Source organism: Rattus norvegicus, chromosome 4, assembly GCF_036323735.1.
Source record: "Rattus norvegicus strain BN/NHsdMcwi chromosome 4, GRCr8, whole genome shotgun sequence".
Taxonomy (NCBI): Eukaryota; Metazoa; Chordata; class Mammalia; order Rodentia; family Muridae; genus Rattus; species Rattus norvegicus.
The window spans coordinates 59,309,548-59,331,431 of NC_086022.1; the positions used below are offsets into that span (position 1 = coordinate 59,309,548).

A 21,884-nucleotide genomic window follows, 5' to 3' on the forward strand; every position below is an offset into this window, starting at 1 on the left:
ATGTTCTACAAGGATACCACCACTTGAGTACATCCTAGGATTTTAGGAAGGCTTCTGTTGATAGTTTTAATTGTCAACTTGATACAATCTAGAATCCTCTGGGAAGAGAATCTCAGTGCAGGATCTCTAGATGAAACCAATCTGTGTCTGTGGGTGGTGTCTGTATTACTCTAAGTGATCTGGGCAGGTCTGCCTGTGATGGGCGGCACTATTCCCTAGGCAGGGGCTCCTGGACTGTGTTAAGTACAGAGAAGGTGCTGAGTACCAGTAAGCATGTGTGTATTCATTTCTTTTGCTCTTGATTATGGATGCAACCAGTTGCTCTAACTTCCTGCCTAAATTTCTCCACAATGATGGATTAGGACCTGGAATTGTGAGCCCAGAATAAGTCCTTTTTCTCTTAAAGTCGCTATGTCAGGATATTTTATCACACCATCAAGAATAAAACTAAAACATAAAATGAACCCCCAAATTGAATTAAATTCTTCATATAATTCTGGGGACTCAAGTACCAATTAAGGACATAATCTGAAGTTTAGTAGCTAATTTGCTCTTAAACAACAGAGGGAACAGAGTGATCTATTTCTGCTAGGCGGGCTAGGCTGTGAACTACTCTTACAGAAACAAGAAAAGCTGCGCTATTGAGTTGTCCGTTAACAAGGAAACGTTACTTAAGGTTAAGTCCAGTCTCTTAGCCTCCATCCTTACTTAAGGAAGCTGTGATTTAAAGGAGCTGCCTGAAATAGTGAAGAAAGGAAGTGGAGCTGAATGCAAAAGAGAACGACAAGAAATTTCATAAGGCAGCTGGCAACAAGTATTCATCCAAGATAGAATGGCTTCCTGTGGACAGTACCGAAGGTGCATCAGGGACAGTATGGAAATCACGGTCCAAACTTGACACATCTGAGCAATAAAGGCTCGGTGTTGACATGTTCTCAGGCCAGACATCTGTTCCCACAGGTAACAGCAGCTACTCTGAGTGACTCCGAGGTCATTTCCCCACATAAATCTCAAGCAGGAAGAATTTGAAGAAGCAGAAGCCCCAAACTCGGTGCTTCTACACCAGGGTTCTAGGTAAAGTTGAAAGATCTAACAAAAAGCAAGAAAGACGGGCAGGGCTGGGGAACTGGGCAGGGATTGAGTGAAAACTCTTTCCTGCTTTAGGCATCTCCCTGCCACCCCTAAACCTAGAGAATCCTCTCCTAATAGTCATGTCAAACAACCTTAGGATCAGCTAAAGGTTCAGTCAAGTGCCTCGTAGCAGCAGCTCTGGGACACAATTCGCAGGCATCTTTCCCCCACCCCTGGCATGGAGAGGGTCTACAGTAGGGTAAAGATTCCTAAATACCCCCACCCTAGCCCCTTCGGGCGCTTAGGCCGCCGAAGCTGGGGCTCCTCCTCTCTAGCTTCTCTCTCCCCCTTGCTCTTCCTCGCCCAGGCCCTCCCCCAGTCTCTGCGGAGGGGGGCCGGGCTTGGCTCCGCGAGGCCCGTGCATTCCAGAGAGCAGGGCCAGCTAGAGCAACAAAGGAGCCCGGTAGTCGGCAGGGAGAGCTCAGGGGGCTGCGGCGCGCTCGCGCGGAGGTGGCTGCTGGGCCGCGGGCTGGCGTGGGGGCGGAGCCGGGGAGCGACTCCCGCACCCCACGGCCGGTGCCTGCCCTCCATCGAGGGGCTGGGAGTTAGTTTTAATGGTGGGAGAGGGAATGGGGCTGAAGATCGGGGCCCCAGAGGGTTCCCAGGGTTGAAGACAATTCCAATCGAGGCGAGGGAGTCCGGGGTCCGTGCATCCTGGCCCGGGCCTGCGCAGCTCAACATGGGGCCCGGGTTCCAAAGTTTGCAAAGTTGGGAGCCGAGGGGCCCGGACGCGCGCGGCGCCTGGCGAAAGCTGGCCCCAGACTTTCGGGGCGCACCGGTCGCCTAAGTAGCCTCCGCGGCCCCCGGGGTCGTGTGTGTGGCCAGGGGACTCCGGGGAGCTCGGGGGCGCCTCAGCTTCTGCTGAGTTGGCGGTTTGGCCATGGCTGCTGGCCGCCCCGTGCGTGGGCCCGAGCTGGCGCCCCGGAGGCTGCTGCAGTTGCTGCTGCTGGTACTGCTTGGGGGCCGGGGCCGGGGGGCGGCCTTGAGCGGGAACGTGACCGGGCCTGGGCCTCGCAGTGCCGGCGGGAGCGCGAGGAGGAACGCGCCGGTGACCAGCCCTCCGCCGCCGCTGCTGAGCCACTGCGGCCGGGCCGCCCACTGCGAGCCTTTGCGCTACAACGTGTGCCTGGGCTCCGCGCTGCCCTACGGAGCCACCACTACGCTGCTGGCTGGGGACTCGGACTCGCAGGAGGAAGCGCACAGCAAGCTCGTGCTCTGGTCCGGTAAGCGCGCGGGAGTCCGAATTGCGACGCGGAGGTGATGGGACTGGACACTGACGGAAAGAAAAGGCTCAGGCCTCAACTGCAGGGCGGGCGCGGCTTGCACCCGGGAGAGCTGGAGAAATGAGTCTAGAACTTTTGGGACAGGTTGCGTGCGGGAAAGGGGACCCTGCTTGATGGAGAAGGGGTGGGGGCGAGGGACCAGGGAAACCGGCCAGTCACAAAGAGCCCGAGTAATGATGGGGTCAGGGGATGCGAGGCCGGTGAGGAGGGAGCTCTCAGCCATAGCAAAGGGAGAAGAGATGTATTCGTGAAGCAACAGTCCACGGGGATTCTGGGCAGTGTTCAGACCTTGGGGCAATCTGAGTTGGAGAGAAGAAAGGGAAGGATGAATGTGAAGACATTTAAGGATTTGGAGGGAAGAGGTGAGGAAAACTTGTAAATTCTGTGAAGGAAAAAAAATGTCCCCTTGTAGTAACTAAAAGCCAAATGAGCCACCTGGAAACTTGATTTAGGTCAGTCCAGGGAACCAGTGATTTTTGTCTTGTTTTTACACGTTTAAGTTTCCTTATCTGAAAAATGGAAACTCTGATCCACTTGGGTTTAAAAGGAAGGAAACAGTTTAAGCAATTGTTTGTGGCTCTTTGAAAATGTGTGCTCTGGAAGAACATTGAGTCTAGGGTGTTGAGAGCATGTGGGCACCATCCAGAGTGGCTGAAAGTCCTTTACTTGGGGGCAGGATTGTGTTAGAGCCTGAAAAACGGCAGATGACACCAAACACGTCCTTCCTAGGTTATTTAGGATGGTTTATCTACCTGCCTGTCACCCATCTGGACTGAGAGCCTGTAGGGTCCCGGGGAGCTGTCCTTGCCACTTTCCCATCCCTATACCCCTCACCCCCACTTCAGTGTGATATAAAAGCTATCCTTGATTGGAAAAAAGAAAGAAAGAAAGAAAGAAAGAAAGAAAGAAAGAAAGAAAGAAAGAAAGAAAGAAAACAGAGAACCAGGAGCAAACCAGAGGGCCCGACAGTGTCCCTAACCTTAGCTCTTCCTCTGAGGCTGTGAGGATCCTACTGGGAGGTAGTGTTACCCATAGACTGACTGGCAGGCTGAGGTGTGTTGTCAGCTTGACTACTAGGGTTCTCAGCTGGAGCTGAGTGCCGCCTGAGGTCCTAAGGTTCTTGGCTTGATTCAGATGTTGGAGCAGGAACCCAGGAGGTAGAACTGTATGGAGATAAGGTTCGAAAGCAACCTATGTGTAGAGATCTCTCAAGGGCGTAATGGCCCTTTCACAGGGCTTGCCTAAGGCCATCGGAAAACACAGATGTTTACATTATGAACCATAACAGTAGCAACATTACAATCATGAAGAAACGACAAAATAATTTCATGGTTGGGGAGGGGTCACCACAACATAACAAACTGTATTAAAGGGTCGCAGCATTAGGAAGGTTGAGGGCCTTAGACTCGATCTAAAGCCAGAATCTAAGGCAGAAGCTATATGTAATCAACAGTAGCTTTGAAAAAAAATCCATAAATTACGATAATGTAAGGTCTGTGCGATTTCACACATACACACTTATGATAATATGTTTGCATAAATGTAGTATAGAAGGTATAAGAATGGATTATATAGTGGGGATATAATTGTAGTCTTTAAAGTTCTATACGTGCAAAAGACTGACAGAATGAAAAAGGAACATGAAAGAAAGATTAAAAGCCCCAGGAAGGCTCAGGTAGAAATGCTTGCTGTGCACACCCCGTGATCTGAGCTCCATTCCCAGAACCCAAGAGAGAAGAGACCTGAGTGCTGAGAGCTGTTGTCTGACTCCCATATGTGCACCGTGGCACCCATATTCCTGCTCGTTCCCCACTCCCTCTCGATACGAAACAAAAAAATAAATTTTTTCTTTTAAAAGATTCAGCTAGGTGTGATGGCACATGCCTTTAATCCCATCACTGGAGGCAGAGTCAGGCAGATCTCTGAGTTCAAGACCAGCCTGGTCTACAGAGTGGGTTCCAGGACAGCCAGAGCTACATAGTGAGATCCTGCTCCACCCCCCAAAAAAACCTCCAAAACAAACCAATTCAAATAAAAACAAACATCCCCACAAAAATTAAAAAAAAAAAAAACAAAAGAGACATTCAATAAGGTGTCTCTGAGCACCACCTGAAATGAGATTTGAATTTAGGAGGCAGTCATATGAAATATCTTGATCTTTCAGCACTAGATAATCATCAAGTCTTGGTGTTGCTGAAAGGATACTCTCCTCTACTTCCCCTCACCCGTGTGTGTGTGTGTGTGTGTGTGTGTGTGTGTGTGTGTGGTGTGTGTGTGTGGTGTGTGTGTGTGTGTGGTGTGTGAATGTGTGGTGTGTATGTGTGGTGTGTGTGTGGTGTGTGTGTGTCTGTGTGGTGTGTGGTGTGTGTGTGGTGTGTGTAGTGTGTGTGTGTGGTGTGTAGTGTGTGTGTGGTGTGTGGTGTGTGTGTGGTGTGTGTGGTGTGTGTGTGGTGTGTGTGAGTGTGTGTGTGGTGTGTGGTGTGTGTGTGTGTGGTGTGTGTGGTGTATGTGGTCTGTGTGTGTGTGTGGTGTGTGGTGTGTGTGTGTGGAGTGTGTGTGGTGTGTGTGTGGTGTGTGGTGTGTGTGTGTGTGGTGTGTGTGTGGTGTGTGGTGTGTGGTGTGTGTGTGGTGTGTGTAGTGTGTGTGTGTGGTGTGTAGTGTGTGTGTGGTGTGTGGTGTGTGTGGTGTGTGGTGTGTGTGGTGTATGTGGTGTGTGTGAGTGTGTGTGGTGTGTGGTGTGTGTGTGTGTGTGATGTGTGTGGTGTATGTGGTGTGTGTGTGTGGTGTGTGGTGTGTGTGTGTGGTGTGTGTGTGTGTGGTGTGTGTGTGTGGTGTGTGTGTGTGTGGTGTGTGGTGTGTGTGTGTGGTGTGTGTGTGTGGTGTGTGTGTGTGGTGTCTGTGTGTGGTGTGTGTGTGGTGTGTGTGTGTGGTGTGTGTGTGTATGTGTGGTGTGTGTGATTTGTGTGTGTGTGGTGTGTGTGTGTGGTGTGTGGTGTGTGTGGTGTGTGTGTGTATGTGTGGTGTGTGTGTGATTTGTGTGTGTGTGATTTATGTGTGTGTGATTTGTGTGTGTGATTTGTGTGTGTGGTGTGTGTGGTGTGTGTAGTGTGTGTGTGTGATTTGTGTATGTGTGGTGTGTGTGTGTGTGGTGTGTGTGTGTGTGGTGTGTGTGTGTGGTGTGTGTGTGGTGTGTGTAGTGTGTGTGTGTGGTGTGTAGTGTGTGTGTGGTGTGTGTGGTGTATGTGGTGTGTGTGAGTGTGTGTGTGTGGTGTGTGTGTGATTTGTGTGTGTGATTTGTGTGTGTGTGGTGTGTGTGTGTGGTGTGTGTGTGTGTGGTGTGTGTGTGATTTGTGTGTGATTTGTGTGTGTGGTGTGTGTAGTGTGTGTGTGGTGTGTAGTGTGTGTGTGGTGTGTGGTGTGTGTGTGTGTGGTGTGTGTGGTGTATGTGGTGTGTGTGAGTTTGTGTGTGTGCTGTGTGGTGTGTGTGTGTGGTGTGTGTGTATGTGTGGTGTGTGTGTGGTGTGTGTATGTATGGTGTGTGTGTGTGTTGTGTGTGTGTGGTGTGTGGTGTGTGTGTGTGTGTGGTGTGTGTGTATGTGTGGTGTGTGGTGTGTGGTGTGTGTGTGTGTGGTGTGTGTGTGTGTGTGGTGTGTGTGTGTATGTGTGGTGTGTGTGGTGTGTGTGTGTGGTGTGTGTGTGTATGTGTGTGTGGTGTGTGTGTGTGTGGTGTGTGTGTGGTGTGTGTGTGTGTGGTGTGTGTGTGTGGTGTGTGGTGTGTGTGTGTGGTGTGTGTGTGTGGTGTGTGGTGTGTGTGTGATTTGTGTGTGTGTTGTGTGTGTGTGGTGTGTGTAGTGTGTGTGTGTGGTGTGTAGTGTGTGTGGTGTGTGGTGTGTGTGTGTGTGGTGTGTGGTGTATGTGGTGTGTGTGTGTGTGTGTGTGGTGTGTGTGGTGTGTGTGTGTGTGGTGTGTGTGGTGTGTGTGTGTGTGGTGTGTGTGTGTGTGGTGTGTGTGTGTGGTGTGTGTGTGGTGTGTATGTGTGTATGTGTGGTGTGTGTGGTGTGTGTGGTGTGTGTGTGTGGTGTGTGTGGTGTGTGGTGTGTGTGTGTGGTGTGTGTGTATGTGTGGTGTGTGTGTGTGTGGTGTGTGTATGTGTGGTGTGTGTGTCTGTGTGTGTGTGTGGTGTGTGGTGTGTGTGTGGTGTGTGTGTGTGGTGTGTGTTTGTGTGGTGTGTGTGGTGTGTGTGTGTGGTGTGTGTATGTGTGGTGTGTGTGTGTATGTGTGTGTGTGTGGTATGTGTGTGTGGTGTGGGTGTATGTGTGGTGTGTGTGGTGTGTGTGTGTGGTGTGTGTGTATGTGTGGTGTGTGTGTGATTTGTGTGTGTGTGATTTGTGTGTGTGATTTGTGTGTGTGGTGTGTGTGTGGTGTGTGTAGTGTGTGTGTGTGATTTGTTTGTGTGATTTGTGTGTGTGTGGTGTGTGTGTGTGGTGTGTGTGTGATTTGTGTGTGTGATTTTTGTGTGTGTGGTGTGTGTGTGTGGTGTGTGGTGTGTGTGTGGTGTGTGTGTGTATGTGTGGTGTGTGTGTGTGGTGTGTGTGGTGTGTGTGGTGTGTGTGTGTGGTGTGTGTGTGTGTGTGGTGTGTGTGGTGTATGTGGTGTGTGTGTGTGGTGTGTGGTGTGTGTGTGTGGTGTGTGTGTGTGGTGTGTGTGTGTGGTGTGTGTGTGTGTGGTGTGTGTGTGTGGTGTGTGTGTGGTGTGTGTGGTGTGTGTGTGTGGTGTGTGTGTGTGGTGTGTGTGTGGTGTGTGTGGTGTGTGTGTGTGGTGTGTGTGTGTGTGTGGTGTGTGTGGTGTATGTGGTGTGTGTGTGTGGTGTGTGGTGTGTGTGTGTGGTGTGTGTGTGTGGTGTGTGTGTGGTGTGTGTGTGTGGTATGTGTGTGTATGTGTGGTGTGTGTGTGTATGTGTGTGTGGTGTGTGTGTGTGGTGTGTGTGTATGTGTGGTGTTTGTGGTGTGTGTGTGGTGTGTGTGTGTATGTGTGGTGTGTGTGTGATTTGTGTGTGTGTGATTTGTGTGTGTGTGATTTGTGTGTGTGATTTGTGTGTATGTGGTGTGTGTGTGTGGTGTGTGTGTGTGATTTGTGTGTGTGGTGTGTGTGTGGTGTGTGTAGTGTGTGTGTGTGTGGTGTGTGGTGTGTGTGTGGTGTGTGGTGTGTGTGGTGTATGTGGTGTGTGGTGTGTGGTGTGTGTGTGGTGTGTGTGTGATTTGTGTGTGTGTGGTGTGTGTGTGTGGTGTGTGTGTGTGGTGTGTGGTGTGTGTGTGGTGTGTGTGTGTATGTGTGGTGTGTGTGTGTGTGGTGTGTGTGTGGTGTGTGTGGTGTGTGTGTGTGTGGTGTGTGTGGTGTGTGTGGTGTGTGTGTGTGGTGTGTGGTGTGTGTGTGATTTGTGTGTGTGTTGTGTGTTGTGTGTGTGTGTGTGGTGTGTGTGGTGTGTGGTGTGTGTGTGTGTGGTGTGTGTGGTGTATGTGGTGTGTGTGTGTGTGGTATGTGGTGTGTGTGTGTGGTGTGTGTGTATGTGTGGTGTGTGTGTGTGGTGTGTGTGTGTATGTGTGGTGTGTGGTGTGTGTGTGTGGTGTGTGTGTGTGGTGTGTGTGTATGTGTGGTGTGTGGTGTGTGTGTATGTGTGGTGTGTGTGTGTATGTGTGTGTGGTGTGTGTGTGTGTGGTGTGTGTGTGGTGTGTGTGTGTGGTGTGTGTGTGTGTGGTGTGTGTGTGTATGTGTGGTGTGTGTGGTGTGTGTGTGTGGTGTGTGTGTGTATGTGTGTGTGGTGTGTGTGTGGTGTGTGTGGTGTGTGTGGTGTGTGTGTGTGTGGTGTGTGTGTGGTGTGTGTGTGTGTGGTGTGTGGTGTGTGTGTGGTGTGTAGTGTGTGTGTGGTGTGTGGTGTGTGTGTGTGGTGTGTGTGGTGTGTGTGGTGTGTGTGGTGTGTGTGTGGTGTGTGTGTGTGGTGTGTGTGTGGTGTGTGTGTGTGTGGTGTGTGGTGTGTGTGTGGGGTGTGTGTGTGGTGTGTGTGTGGTGTGTGTGGTGTGTGTGTGTGGTGTGTGTGTGTGGTGTGTGTGTGTGGTGTGTGTGTGGTGTGTGTGTGTGGTGTGTGTGTGGTGTGTGTGGTGTGTGGTGTGTGTGTGGTGTGTGTAGTGTGTGTGTGTGGTGTGTAGTGTGTGTGTGGTGTGTGGTGTGTGTGTGGTGTGTGTGGTGTGTGTGTGGTGTGTGTGAGTGTGTGTGTGGTGTGTGGTGTGTGTGTGTGTGGTGTGTGTGGTGTATGTGGTCTGTGTGTGTGTGTGGTGTGTGGTGTGTGTGTGTGGTGTGTGTGTGGTGTGTGTGTGGTGTGTGGTGTGTGTGTGTGTGGTGTGTGTGTGGTGTGTGGTGTGTGGTGTGTGTGTGGTGTGTGTAGTGTGTGTGTGTGGTGTGTAGTGTGTGTGTGGTGTGTGGTGTGTGTGGTGTGTGGTGTGTGTGGTGTATGTGGTGTGTGTGAGTGTGTGTGTGGTGTGTGGTGTGTGTGTGTGTGTGATGTGTGTGGTGTATGTGGTGTGTGTGTGTGGTGTGTGGTGTGTGTGTGGTGTGTGTGTGTGGTGTGTGTGTGTGGTGTGTGTGTGTGGTGTGTGTGTGTGGTGTCTGTGTGTGGTGTGTGTGGTGTGTGTGTGTGTGGTGTGTGTGTGTATGTGTGGTGTGTGTGATTTGTGTGTGTGTGGTGTGTGTGTGTGGTGTGTGGTGTGTGTGGTGTGTGTGTGTATGTGTGGTGTGTGTGTGATTTGTGTGTGTGTGATTTATGTGTGTGTGATTTGTGTGTGTGATTTGTGTGTGTGGTGTGTGTGGTGTGTGTAGTGTGTGTGTGTGATTTGTGTGTGTGTGGTGTGTGTGTGTGTGTGGTGTGTGTGTGTGTGGTGTGTGTGTGTGGTGTGTGTGTGGTGTGTGTAGTGTGTGTGTGTGGTGTGTAGTGTGTGTGTGGTGTGTGTGGTGTATGTGGTGTGTGTGAGTGTGTGTGTGTGGTGTGTGTGTGATTTGTGTGTGTGATTTGTGTGTGTGTGGTGTGTGTGTGTGGTGTGTGTGTGTGGTGTGTGTGTGTGATTTGTGTGTGATTTGTGTGTGTGGTGTGTGTATTGTGTGTGTGGTGTGTGGTGTGTGTGTGTGTGGTGTGTGTGGTGTATGTGGTGTGTGTGAGTTTGTGTGTGTGCTGTGTGGTGTGTGTGTGTGGTGTGTGTGTATGTGTGGTGTGTGTGTGGTGTGTGTATGTATGGTGTGTGTGTGTTGTGTGTGTGTGGTGTGTGGTGTGTGTGTGTGTGTGGTGTGTGTGTGTATGTGTGGTGTGTGGTGTGTGGTGTGTGTGTGTGTGGTGTGTGTGTGTGTGTGGTGTGTGTGTATGTGTGGTGTGTGTGGTGTGTGTGTGTGGTGTGTGTGTGTATGTGTGTGTGGTGTGTGTGTGTGTGTGGTGTGTGTGTGGTGTGTGTGTGTGTGGTGTGTGTGTGTGGTGTGTGGTGTGTGTGTGTGGTGTGTGTGTGTGGTGTGTGGTGTGTGAGTGTGATTTGTGTGTGTGTTGTGTGTGTGTGGTGTGTGTAGTGTGTGTGTGTGGTGTGTAGTGTGTGTGGTGTGTGGTGTGTGTGTGTGGTGTGTGGTGTATGTGGTGTGTGTGTGTGTGTGGTGTGTGTGGTGTGTGTGTGTGTGGTGTGTGTGGTGTGTGTGTGTGTGGTGTGTGTGTGTGTGGTGTGTGTGTGGTGTGTGTGTGTGGTGTGTATGTGTGTATGTGTGGTGTGTGTGTGGTGTGTGTGGTGTGTGTGTGTGGTGTGTGTGGTGTGTGGTGTGTGTGTGTGGTGTGTGTGTATGTGTGGTGTGTGTGTGTGGTGTGTGTATGTGTGGTGTGTGTGTCTGTGTGTGTGTGTGGTGTGTGGTGTGTGTGTGGTGTTTGTGTGTGGTGTGTGTTTGTGTGGTGTGTGTGGTGTGTGTGTGTGGTGTGTGTATGTGTGGTGTGTGTGTGTATGTGTGTGTGTGGTATGTGTGTGTGGTGTGGGTGTATGTGTGGTGTGTGTGGTGTGTGTGTGTGGTGTGTGTGTATGTGTGGTGTGTGTGTGATTTGTGTGTGTGTGATTTGTGTGTGTGATTTGTGTGTGTGGTGTGTGTGTGGTGTGTGTAGTGTGTGTGTGTGATTTGTTTGTGTGATTTGTGTGTGTGTGGTGTGTGTGTGTGGTGTGTGTGTGTGATTTGTGTGTGTGGTGTTTGTGTGGTGTGTGTAGTGTGTGTGTGTGGTGTGTAGTGTGTGTGTGGTGTGTGGTGTGTGTGTGTGTGGTGTGTGTGGTGTATGTGGTGTGTGTGAGTGTGTGTGTGTGGTGTGTGTGGTGTATGTGGTGTGTGTGAGTGTGTGTGTGTGGTGTGTGTGTGATTTGTGTGTGTGTGGTGTGTGTGTGTGGTGTGTGGTGTGTGTGTGGTGTGTGTGTGTATGTGTGGTGTGTGTGTGTGGTGTGTGTGGTGTGTGTGGTGTGTGTGTGTGGTGTGTGTGTGTGTGTGGTGTGTGTGGTGTATGTGGTGTGTGTGTGTGGTGTGTGGTGTGTGTGTGTGGTGTGTGTGTGTGGTGTGTGTGTGTGTGGTGTGTGTGTGTGGTGTGTGTGGTGTGTGTGGTGTGTGTGTGTGGTGTGTGTGTGTGGTGTGTGTGGTGTGTGTGTGTGGTATGTGTGTGTATGTGTGGTGTGTGTGTGTATGTGTGTGTGGTGTGTGTGTGTGTGGTGTGTGTGTATGTGTGGTGTTTGTGGTGTGTGTGTGGTGTGTGTGTGTATGTGTGGTGTGTGTGTGATTTGTGTGTGTGTGATTTGTGTGTGTGTGATTTGTGTGTGTGATTTGTGTGTATGTGGTGTGTGTGTGTGGTGTGTGTGTGTGATTTGTGTGTGTGGTGTGTGTGTGGTGTGTGTAGTGTGTGTGTGTGTGGTGTGTGGTGTGTGTGTGGTGTGTGGTGTGTGTGGTGTATGTGGTGTGTGTGAGTGTGTGTGTGTGGTGTGTGTGTGATTTGTGTGTGTGATTTGTGTGTGTGTGGTGTGTGTGTGTGGTGTGTGTGTGGTGTGTGTGTGTATGTGTGGTGTGTGTGTGTGTGGTGTGTGTGTGGTGTGTGTGGTGTGTGTGTGTGGTGTGTGTGGTGTGTGTGGTGTGTGTGTGGTGTGTGGTGTGTGTGTGATTTGTGTGTGTTGTGTGTTGTGTGTGTGTGTGTGGTGTGTGTGGTGTGTGGTGTGTGTGTGTGTGGTGTGTGTGGTGTATGTGGTGTGTGTGTGTGTGTGGTATGTGGTGTGTGTGTGTGGTGTGTGTGTGGTGTGTGTGTGTGTGGTGTGTGTGTGGTGTGTGTGTGTGTGGTGTGTCTGTGTGGTGTGTGTGTGTGTGGTGTGTGTGTGTGTGGTGTGTGTGTGTGTGTGGTGTGTGTGTGTGTGTGTGTGCATGAATAGATTCGTAGGGCCTATGATTGTATTCTCCCAAGTTGCCCTCTGCAGCTGTTATCAGATCAAGGAGGAAGGGGTGCACCTTTCCCAGCTCACATGAGCTGCACAGGTTAGAACCATGTGCTAGCCGTTCAGGCTTTAGTCTCTCTAGCTGTTTAATCACGGTGGTACAGGGTCACAAGCTGAGCCCAGAGCTTCTGGGTCACACTGCGTTCTTTCCTGCTGATGGCCCATTGCTCGTTTATAGCTTTTCTCTCTTCTGTGTGTGAACTAAAAGCAGGTGCTGGCGCGGCCTGGATCAGTAAATGAGGGTGAAAGTGAGCCCTTTGTGAGACTCACAGGCAGGTTTGGGCCAGGAGCTAGTGTTTGTCCTATCTGGAATTATAGGTCCTGACTTAGTGTTAGACGTTGTCTAACTTTGGCAGGCGGTTTTGTGGGTAATAAAGATCTTCTAGTTTATGTTCATCATAAACTTTGGAGGACAGAGATTCAATCTTCCTGTTTTTCAGAGCCTCCCTCGGCTGAGTATACAGCCTGAAAGCCCACGTTCAGTCAATTTTGTACTAAGTACATCACGTCCTGGGGCAGGGACCACGGTATATCAAGATGAAGATTACAGAAAGGAGCTCTCTGATCTCAAGAGGGGGGGAGGACAGCTAAACAGGTGCTAGCAATACGTGTGAGAAGTGCGGTGACGTCGTGGGTGCTGAAGTTACGGAAGAGCTTTGGGAAGCAAGGGGAGATACTCAGAGAAGCTGACATTTCACCAGTGACCTGGGGAGTAAGCAGGGAGGCCGAAGGAAGGAGGGTCGGGACGAAGGATGGGAAGAGGCAGAAGCTTCAGAGGAACAGAGAGTGGTGCTTAGGAATATAGTAACGTCATGGAACCGGACCAGGGCACATTGGAAGCAAAACTGTGAGGTGCAAGAGCAGAGGCTTCTCACCCTGTAGTAAGTTAAAATGCTACCTGTCAAAAGATGACGAGGAGCCTATGATAAAGGTTTTTTTGTTTTTTTTTTTTTTTTTTTGTTTTTTTTAGCAAGGTAGAAATGTAATTGTATCTGCGTTTTTGAAGGATGTCTTTGGGCTAGGCGTGGTGATGCATGCTTTTGGGAGTCTGAGACAGGAGGCTCACTGTGAGTGCTGGGTCATCCTGTGTAGATAGTGAGTACCAGGTTAGCTAAAAACGCAAGAGTCCAACTCCAAAACCAGGGCGGGGCTGAAGGGATTGACTGATTGTTCGGTGGTTCTTACACTCACTGGCCTTGCAGAGAACCTGGGGTTTGATTCCCACCACCTCCATCTGGTAGCTCACTGTACCCTACAGCTGCAGTGCCAGGGGATCCAGCGCTCTCTTCTGGCCCTAGCGGGCACCTGCATATGCGGTGCATATACACGCACACTTGCGTGCACACATGCATTTGAGGGGCAGGGGTTGCTATGTAAAACAGCCACCAGAGAGAAGGGAGCCTGGAAGCTGATTATTTGTTCAGGACATGGATGAAATAATCTAGGGGGGAGCTGACGGGGGTCAGGCTAAAGTTCGGGAAGATTACAGTGTCGGAGGTAGACTCGCTCATGCCTTGGATGCCAGACTGAGCAGGAGGAAGCGTGAGATGCCGTGGATGCCGGTGCCTTTCCTTTCTACTTGTAGTAGAGGTAGGGTGGGGACAGAAGTGTGAATTTGGCTCTGGCTTTGAGTGTGAGACTAGTCAGTGGGTATCTACATGGAGCTCTGTAGCAGACCTGGAAAGAGTTTCCATAGAGAACAGGCTACCATATACTTCCTTTACCCGGATTACCAAGTCTGCGAGTGATGAAGTCTCTAACTAGGTCATTCTGATTTCTGGGTGTGTCTAGAACTCAGGTCTCTCCTGTGGTTTCCATGTTTCTGGACTTGCGCTTCTTCACTCAGTGTCTCCCTGTTACAGCCGGAAATGTCTCCTACCATGCATGCCAAGCTGACCAGACAAACAATGGCCAGGCCATGAGCCACCTTGGGGCACATATGGTTTAGTAAGTGGGGCAAGAAAGAGAGACCTGCAGCTGGTGAGGGGATAGGTCCCTGAGAGCCAGCACATAGACGCTTAGACCACGGCTGTGCTATGTCTGTGTATACATGGACCTAGACAGGGGCCAGCCAGCAGGAAAAAGACTGGAAAACTGGGAGGAATTTCTCACTGGTCTTTCAGACCTCAAGTTGGGATGTTGTTGGTGATGGTGGGTAATTTGCAAGGATAGTTCTGGAAAAAATTTTTTCTGGCTGTTTCCAAAACAGGCTGAGGGCAATTAAAAACACACACTCTCTCTCTCTCTCTCTCTCTCTCTCTCTCTCTCTCTCTCTCTCTCTCTCAGAGATACACACACACACACACACACACACACACACACAGCAACACTCTGTCTTGAAATAAACAAATAAATTTGTGGTGTGTGTGTGTGTGTGTGTGTGTGTGTGTGGTATGCAAGCACAGAAAATACACCCAGTTTTCATTTTGCTTCCTTTTTTTTTTTTTTTTAATTGTTTTGCAAGACAGGGCTTCTGTGTAGCCTTGGCTGTCCTGGAACTCACTCTTGTACACCAGGTTGGCCTCAAACTCACAGAGATGCTCCTGTCTCTGCCTCCCAAGTGTGGTTTTAATTTTGAGTTTTCTTGCCATGCTGGGATTCGAACCTGAACCACTAGTCCTTCTTACTGTAATCTGCATTTCCTGGATTGCTTGTAAGGCTAAACATCTTTGCAACTGTTAGGTTTCTCTTGTGAAGTATCTGTTGAAATTACTGATCTGTTTTTCTAGGGGATTGTCTGTCATTTCTGTTTGATGGAAATTCTTCATATATGCTGGGTACGAACGTTTTGGTTATTGTGAGTGTTAAAAATGTCCTCATGGCTTACTTTCCCATTCTCTGTGTTGTCTCCAGTTGAACGGAATATTTGAACTTTAATGCAGTCATTTATCAAACATTTTGTGATTCGTTCTTTTGTGCCTTATTTAGAAAAAAAAAATCCTTTTCTCCTTCCAACTCACGAATTTACTCTTTTATGAGACACTTTATAGATTTCCTAGTCACTTTTAGGCACATAATTCACCTGGAGTTGATTTCTTTAAGAGCTTTCAACATCATTTGTTAAAATCAATTTCCGTTCTCTACTACCCTGTCATAAATCAAATGTATGTGTGCGTTTCTGGATCTTCGTTCTGTTCAGGTCACATTGTCTTAGTTACCAGGCCTTTACAGCATGGCTTCACCAGTGGGACAGCTGGCACAGCCGCACACTCTCAACCTAGTATTTTTAAAACTGTAAGGTAAAACACACCAGGTTTAAAACAACGTGCAGGATCATATATCCAGAATATACTAAGAACTTCAAAACTCACCTCATTTGATAGGGAAACCAAACCAAATGGAAATAAACAAGCCGGTTTGAAAAGGAGGCAGTAGATCTAAATAGAATCCTTAAAAAAATGAAAGAAGGCGTATGCCAAAAAGCACTTGACAGCACGCACACTCAGGTCCCTGATCACCAGGGACATGCCACTCAAAGTCACAGTGAAATGTCACTTCACCCCAGGAAGAATGGCTAACATAAAAAATATTAAAGACAACAATGTGCAAAAGAAAAAGGAACTCTTATACAGTGTGTGTGTGTGTGTGTGTGTGTGTGTGTGTGTGTGTATGAAATTATTGTGGAAATCGCTGTAGAGGCTCCTCTAAAAGCGATCCCTTTACTAGATACGTGTCCAGAGGCAGTGAGATCAGAGGGCTGAGGAGAGACAGCTTCATGCTCCCGCTTACTGCAGCATTACTCACACAGCTAAGAAATAAAAACAACCGAACCATCCTCGAATGGAAAAAGAAACATGCCTTGCGTGGTGGCCCACGCCCTTGATCCCAGTGCTCTGGAGACAGAGGCAGGTGGATCTCTGTGAGTTCCAAGTCCAGCCAGAGCTACATAGTGACACTTGGTCTCAAAAACCAGACAAATCATGGTACTGATTCAGAATGAAATACTCTTCAGTCCTGTGGAGAATGAGGTCCTGTCATGGGAACACTCATGCAACACATGGAGGGAAGCAGAGATCACAGTAACTAAGTAGCCACTGTCCTGTCAGGTGTGGTGAGCATGGTGGTGTCTCAGGGATGGGAAACACCCTGTGATCTGATTCCACTGAGACGGGGCCACAGCTCTGCTGACACGACAAGCATCCCAGGTGAACCGCAAGCTACAGCCCCTATTTTATAGCATCAAGTGGAGCTTGGTCTGTTCTTGAACCACACCCCGTCCCCGTGTGTGTGTGTGTGTGTGTGTGTGTGTGTGTGTGTGTGTGTGTGTGTGTGTGTGTGTGCGCGCGCGCGCTCTGTTTCAGACAAAGTCTCATGTAACCCTGGGGGCAGCCGGGAACTCACTATTATGTAGTCTGGAATTTACCATGTAGCCCAAGCTCGATTTGAACTCTCAGCAATCCTCCTGTCTTAGCCTTCTGGGTTCTAGATTACTGCTGTGAACCACCACATTTAGTTGACCATAGACGCTCAAGTGTACATACACATATATTCCAAAATTCATCCTGTAGTTTTTAGTGTTTATTTATTGGGGGTGTGCAGATGCACATCTCACGCCCGATGCTCTGAGCTCTGTTCCCAGGTCCCACGAGGTTGAAAAAGAAAACTGACTCCCCCTACCTTGTCCTTTAACCTTCACAAGTGCACTGTTGATTACACACAATAATAAAAATCTGAGTCAAGTTGTAGAAATGTTATTTTAGGGCTGGAGAGATGGCTTAGTGGTTAAGAGCACTGACTGCTCTTCCAGAGGTTCTGAGTTCAAATCCCAGCAACCACATGGTGGCTCACAGCCATCTGTAATGGGATCTGATGCCCTCTTCTGGTGTGTCTGAAGACAGCTACAGTGTACTTATATATAATAAATAAATCTTTAAAAAAAAGAAATATTATTTTAAAATTCTATCCATAGAATTTTCACATAGAAAATTCGAATGGCAGCACAGCCTTTTAATCCCAGCACTTGGGAGGCAGAGGTAAGTGGATCTCCACGAGTTTAAAGCCAGCCTAGTGTACAAAGTGAGTTTCAGGTGAACCAGGGCTACATAGTGATATCCTGTCTCTGTAACTAGATAAAAAAGATAAAAAGTAAACAAATGTTAACGTTCCACGAATATAAAAACTCATTATTATTATTATTATTATTATTATTATTATTATTATTATTATTATTATTATAGCACTGTGTTCTTATTTTTCTTTTTGTCTCACATTTTATTAAAATAAAAAAAGGATTAGGTGTGGTTGTAAATTCTTGTAATTCCAGTTATTCTGGAGAATAAACTGGGAGGATTCTGAGTTCAGTGCCAGCCTGGGAGACATAATGAGACTCCCACCCATAAGTAAATAAATAAATGAACAAAATAAATAAATAATAAGGCTGGTGCGATGGCTCAGGGGTAAAGGTGCTCACTGCCAAGCCTGGTGAGTTCCATTCCCAGAACCCACAAGGTGGAAAGAGAGAGCCAACTCTTGCAAGTTTTCCTCTGACCACATTTGAGCGTGTGCGCACGCACGCATACACACACACACACACACACACACACACACACACACCTACTAGAAAAATAAAAATTAAAAAATTAATAGATACAACTTGTTTCTTTCTGGGCTCATTTCCTTCTCTTCGAAGTTTTCCCCATCCTAGTAATATATGTTTTTCTATATTTTATGTTTAACTTGATTGCCTAAAACAAAAAGGAATAAACCCCTACAAAACCCAGAAGCCAGATGTGGTGGTGCCCAATTGTAATTCCAGCATTTGGGAGATGGAGGCATAGGGAGCAAGTGTTCAAGCCTGTCTTAAAATGCCAAAAGTAAATAAAACTAAAAACCAAACACATGAAACCAAAGGGCACCCCACTGTGTAGCCATGCTTGTCTGGCCTAGAATTTCCTCTGTGGACCAGGCTAGTCTGGACTGGGCTGCCTCTGCCTCCTGAGTGCTGAGATTAAAGGTGGGAGCCACCATGCACTGCTTAAAGGAGCCTTCAGAGGCTGGAGGAAGGAGTTGGATCTCCAGGAGCTGGAGCTGCAGGTGGTTGTTAGTCCTGGTGTGGATGCTGGGGATATAACGTGGTTTCTGTGGGAGACCTGCAAGTGCTCATGCCTGCTGGGCCATTTCTCTTCCCAAGGTTTTGCTTTTTACCCTATTGAATTTATCAGATTGTTTTTCTTCTACAGTGTTTGGTTTTTTTTTTTTTAATTTGTTCATTTCATAGCTTTAAGTAAGGATTTTATTGTTTGTTTGTTGTGTGTGTGTGTGTGTGTGTGTGTGTGTGAGAGAGAGAGAGAGAGAGAGAGAGAGAGAGAGAGAGAGAGAGAGAGATGCTTTAAAAGTCATTCTCACTTCAAGCTTCATGATTTAAAAGACCTTTTCGAAAGCCAGGCATGATGACTTTACAGTCCCAGCCTCGGGAGGGTCACTCACGTGAACTGTCCTAAGTTTGAGGCCTGGCTGAAGTACCTAGTGAGTTCTTCACATGAACAACCACGTGAACAACATGGCCAGCCAAGATTATATAAAGAAACCCTGTCTTAAGAACAAACAACAAAACAGGGCTAGTGTCTTAGTTACTGTCCTACTGCTGTGGTAAGACAGCTGACCGAGGCAACCTATAGAAGAAAAGAATTTACTTGGGGCTTACAGTGTCAGAGGGTTAGAGTCCATGATCATCTCGGTGAGAAGCCTGGCAGCAGACAGGCAGGTGTGGCTGAAGCAGTAGCTGACGGTTTTAACATCTACAAGCATGGGGCAGAAGAAAAAGCTAACTGGGAATAATGTAGGCTTTTGAAACCTCAAAGCCTGTCCCTGACCCACCTCCTCCAACAAGGCCATACCTCTCAATCCTTCCCAAACAATTCTAGCAATTAGGGAACAAGTGTTCAAATCTATGAGCCTATGGGGGCCCGCTCTCATTCGAGCCACCCAGCTAGAGAAATAACTCAGTGGGAAAAGCGCTTGCCGAGATTGCTGTGCTTGCTGTGAAGGCGTGAGCACTTGAGTTCAGATCCCCACCTTCTGTGTAAAAATCTAGACACGAATGAACACTGCTGTCATCCCAGCATCGGGAACAGAGACAGCAGGATCCCATAGGCTTAGGAGTCGGCCAGTCTACCAAGTCAATGAGCTCTGTGCTCAGTGAGAGACCCCGTCACAAAACATAAAGGGATGGCTGATAGTCAGATGGCTGTGAGTAAAGCACCTGCTGCCGAGAACTTGACTTCAATCCCTGGGATCATGTGCAAGGACAGAACTGATTCCTGAAAGCTGTCGCCAGCCAAAGTCCCAATCATGTGCACCCATGTGCAGCCCATCCCCGAAGTAACATAATAAAATGTAATTTTTTTTTTTAAAGAAAAGTAAATTTGGGCTGGAGAGATGGCTCAGTGGTTAAGAGCACTGACTGCTCTTCCAGAGGTCCTGAGTTCAAATCCCAGCAACCACACGGTGGCTCACAACCATCTGTAATGGGATCTGATGCTCTCTTCTGGTGTGTCTGAAGACAGCTACAGTGTACTTATATAAATACATCTTTGGAAAACAAACAAACAAACCCTTAAAAATAAAAAAAGAAAAAAGAAAGTAAGTTTGACAGTGATAGAGGAAGGTACCTGATGTTAATCTCTGGCCTCCACACTCACACACACAGGCACACACACACACACACACACACACACACACACACAGGCAGGCACACACAGAGGCAGGCACACACAGGTAGACACACAGACACACACACACAGAGACACACACACACAGACACACACACACAGACACGCACACATACACAGGCACACACACACAGGCACACACACACAGGCACACACACACACAGGCAGGCACACACAGGTAGACACACAGACACACACACACAGACACACATACACACAGGCACACACACACAGGCACACACACACACAGAGGCAGGCACATACACACACAGACACATACACAGGCACACACATACACAGGCACTCACACACACACATACACATTCATGTACACACACACAAAAAATACCCCTCATTTACTGTCTTTTCTTCTATTACTTTAACTTAAAGAAATGTAGTTATTTTGATCTACCTGGAATTTTCTTTAAAAAAAAAAAAAAGATGTATTGGGGCTGGAGAGATGGCTCAGCAGTTAAGAGCACTGACTGTTCTTTCAGAGTTCAATTCCCAGCAACCCCATGGTGGCTCACGACCATCTGTAATGGGATCCGATGCCCTCTTCTGGTGTGTCTGAAGACTGCTACAGTGTACTCTTAGAAATTAATAAATAAATAAGTAAATCTTTTTAAAAGTACAGTAAAATATTAAAAAGACTTATTATTATGAAATCTTGTGTGTGCACACGCACCTATACACACGCATCCTCCACAGACACAGAAGTGCAGGTTCCATGATGACCAGAGATACAGATTCCCCTGAAACTGGAGTTCTAGGGTCCATGAGTAGCCCAATATGGGAGCTAAACTCAGATCTTCTTCAAGAGCGATATGCACTCTTAGTTGCTGAACCATCTCTCCAACCCCTGGAATTTTCTTTAATGTAAGAATTGGTATTAAAAAATTTCCCCTAGACAGCTCCTAAATTGTTTTTAAAATTCATTATCTTTTGCTAGACATACTGGCACAAACCTTTAATCCCAGCCCTTGGGAGGCAGAGAAAGGTAGGTTTCTGTGAACTCTAGGCCAGCCTGATTTGCTATAGATTTGCAGGCCAGCTGAACCTCATAGTAAGACTCTGGTGTTTAAAAAGGAAAAGTTTTGTTTTGGTTTGGTTTTTGGTTTTTCCGTGTATTCCCGGATGTCCTGGAACTTGCTTTGTAGACCAGACTGGCCTGAAACTCAGATCTGCCTGTCTCTGCTTCCTGAGTGCTGGGATTAAAGGTGTGCACCAAAGCAAAATCTTATTTTTTTGTAGGAGAATTTGTTTTTAAACTATGAAATAAAATATTTAAAAGTAGAGAAAAGGGGAAAACAGTGTCACAAAATCCAGAAAAGAATAACACATTTGCTTCTAACAATACTCCAGGTAGTTTCCCCTTTTTGTATTTTAAATGTGTTCTTAAATAAACATTCAATAAACTCTACCTTCCCCATTTTGAGGCAAGATCTCATATGTTCAGGACGAGCCTTGAACCCATACTGTTGTCCAGAATGAGCCTGAACCTCTTGTCATCAGCCCATCAGCCCCCGTCTCCCAGCTGGGGGCTGCAGACGTGCACTGCTAGCCCAGGTTCATGTGTTTCTGAGGGGCAAACAAGACTTCATCTGAGCTAGGCAAGCACTGGGACAACTGAGCTAGAGTCCCAGCACCATGCTCCTTTTTTGTATAGCTTTGTGAATTTGGAAAAGCATAGAGTTGCATGTTCTTAAAACCTTTTTTTTTTAAAATAAAAAGTATAGTATTGTGTAACTAACTTGTCACCATATTCAAGGTGGAGAATGGTCCCATCTTCTTTATTGCATTTATGTGTGTGTGCGTGTGTGCTTGAATGTGTGCACACATGCATGTGTGTCACGTGCCATGTTAGACATGTGGCGGTCAGAGGACAACTTAAGGGAGTTGGTTCTGTGCTCTCACCAGGTGGCCCCAGGATTCAAACTCATCCTGTCAGTCTTAGTGGCGAGCTCCTTTACCTACTGAGCCATCTCTCTGGCTCCTCATCACTTGGGCAGACAACCCCCAATTATAGTGGTTCGCCTTAAACATTTTTTTTGTCTTAAGAATGGTGCAGAAATGACATGCATTAAATAGAAATCATGCCACTACTTTTGAATGTGGATCCTTTCCCAGGCGAGCAATGGGAGTTGTAATTTTTCTCTCTAGACACTGGGCAGCAGCCATTAGCCACAGTCCCCACTCAGCTATTTGATTGCATGGGGAAATACCCAACATGCTCCACAAGGCATGCTGTGTTGTTAAATTAGACTGCTCAG

The 21,884-nt window shown here is 47.8% G+C and overlaps 1 protein-coding gene across 2 annotated transcripts in view; it reads left to right on the forward strand.

Moving 5' to 3' along the window:
- Positions 1–1,536: 1,536 nt before the first annotated feature.
- Positions 1,537–21,884, forward strand: part of Smo (smoothened, frizzled class receptor) — a 30,197-nt gene continuing 9,849 nt past the window's right edge. The window contains exon 1 of one of the 2 annotated variants that reach the window (NM_012807.2): positions 1,537–2,354. In NM_012807.2, coding sequence (NP_036939.2) covers positions 2,012–2,354 — 343 coding nt within the window. In that variant the 5' untranslated portion in view covers positions 1,537–2,011. The remainder of the gene's footprint in view (positions 2,355–21,884) is intronic. The other variant, XM_063285578.1, reaches the window with a different exon arrangement.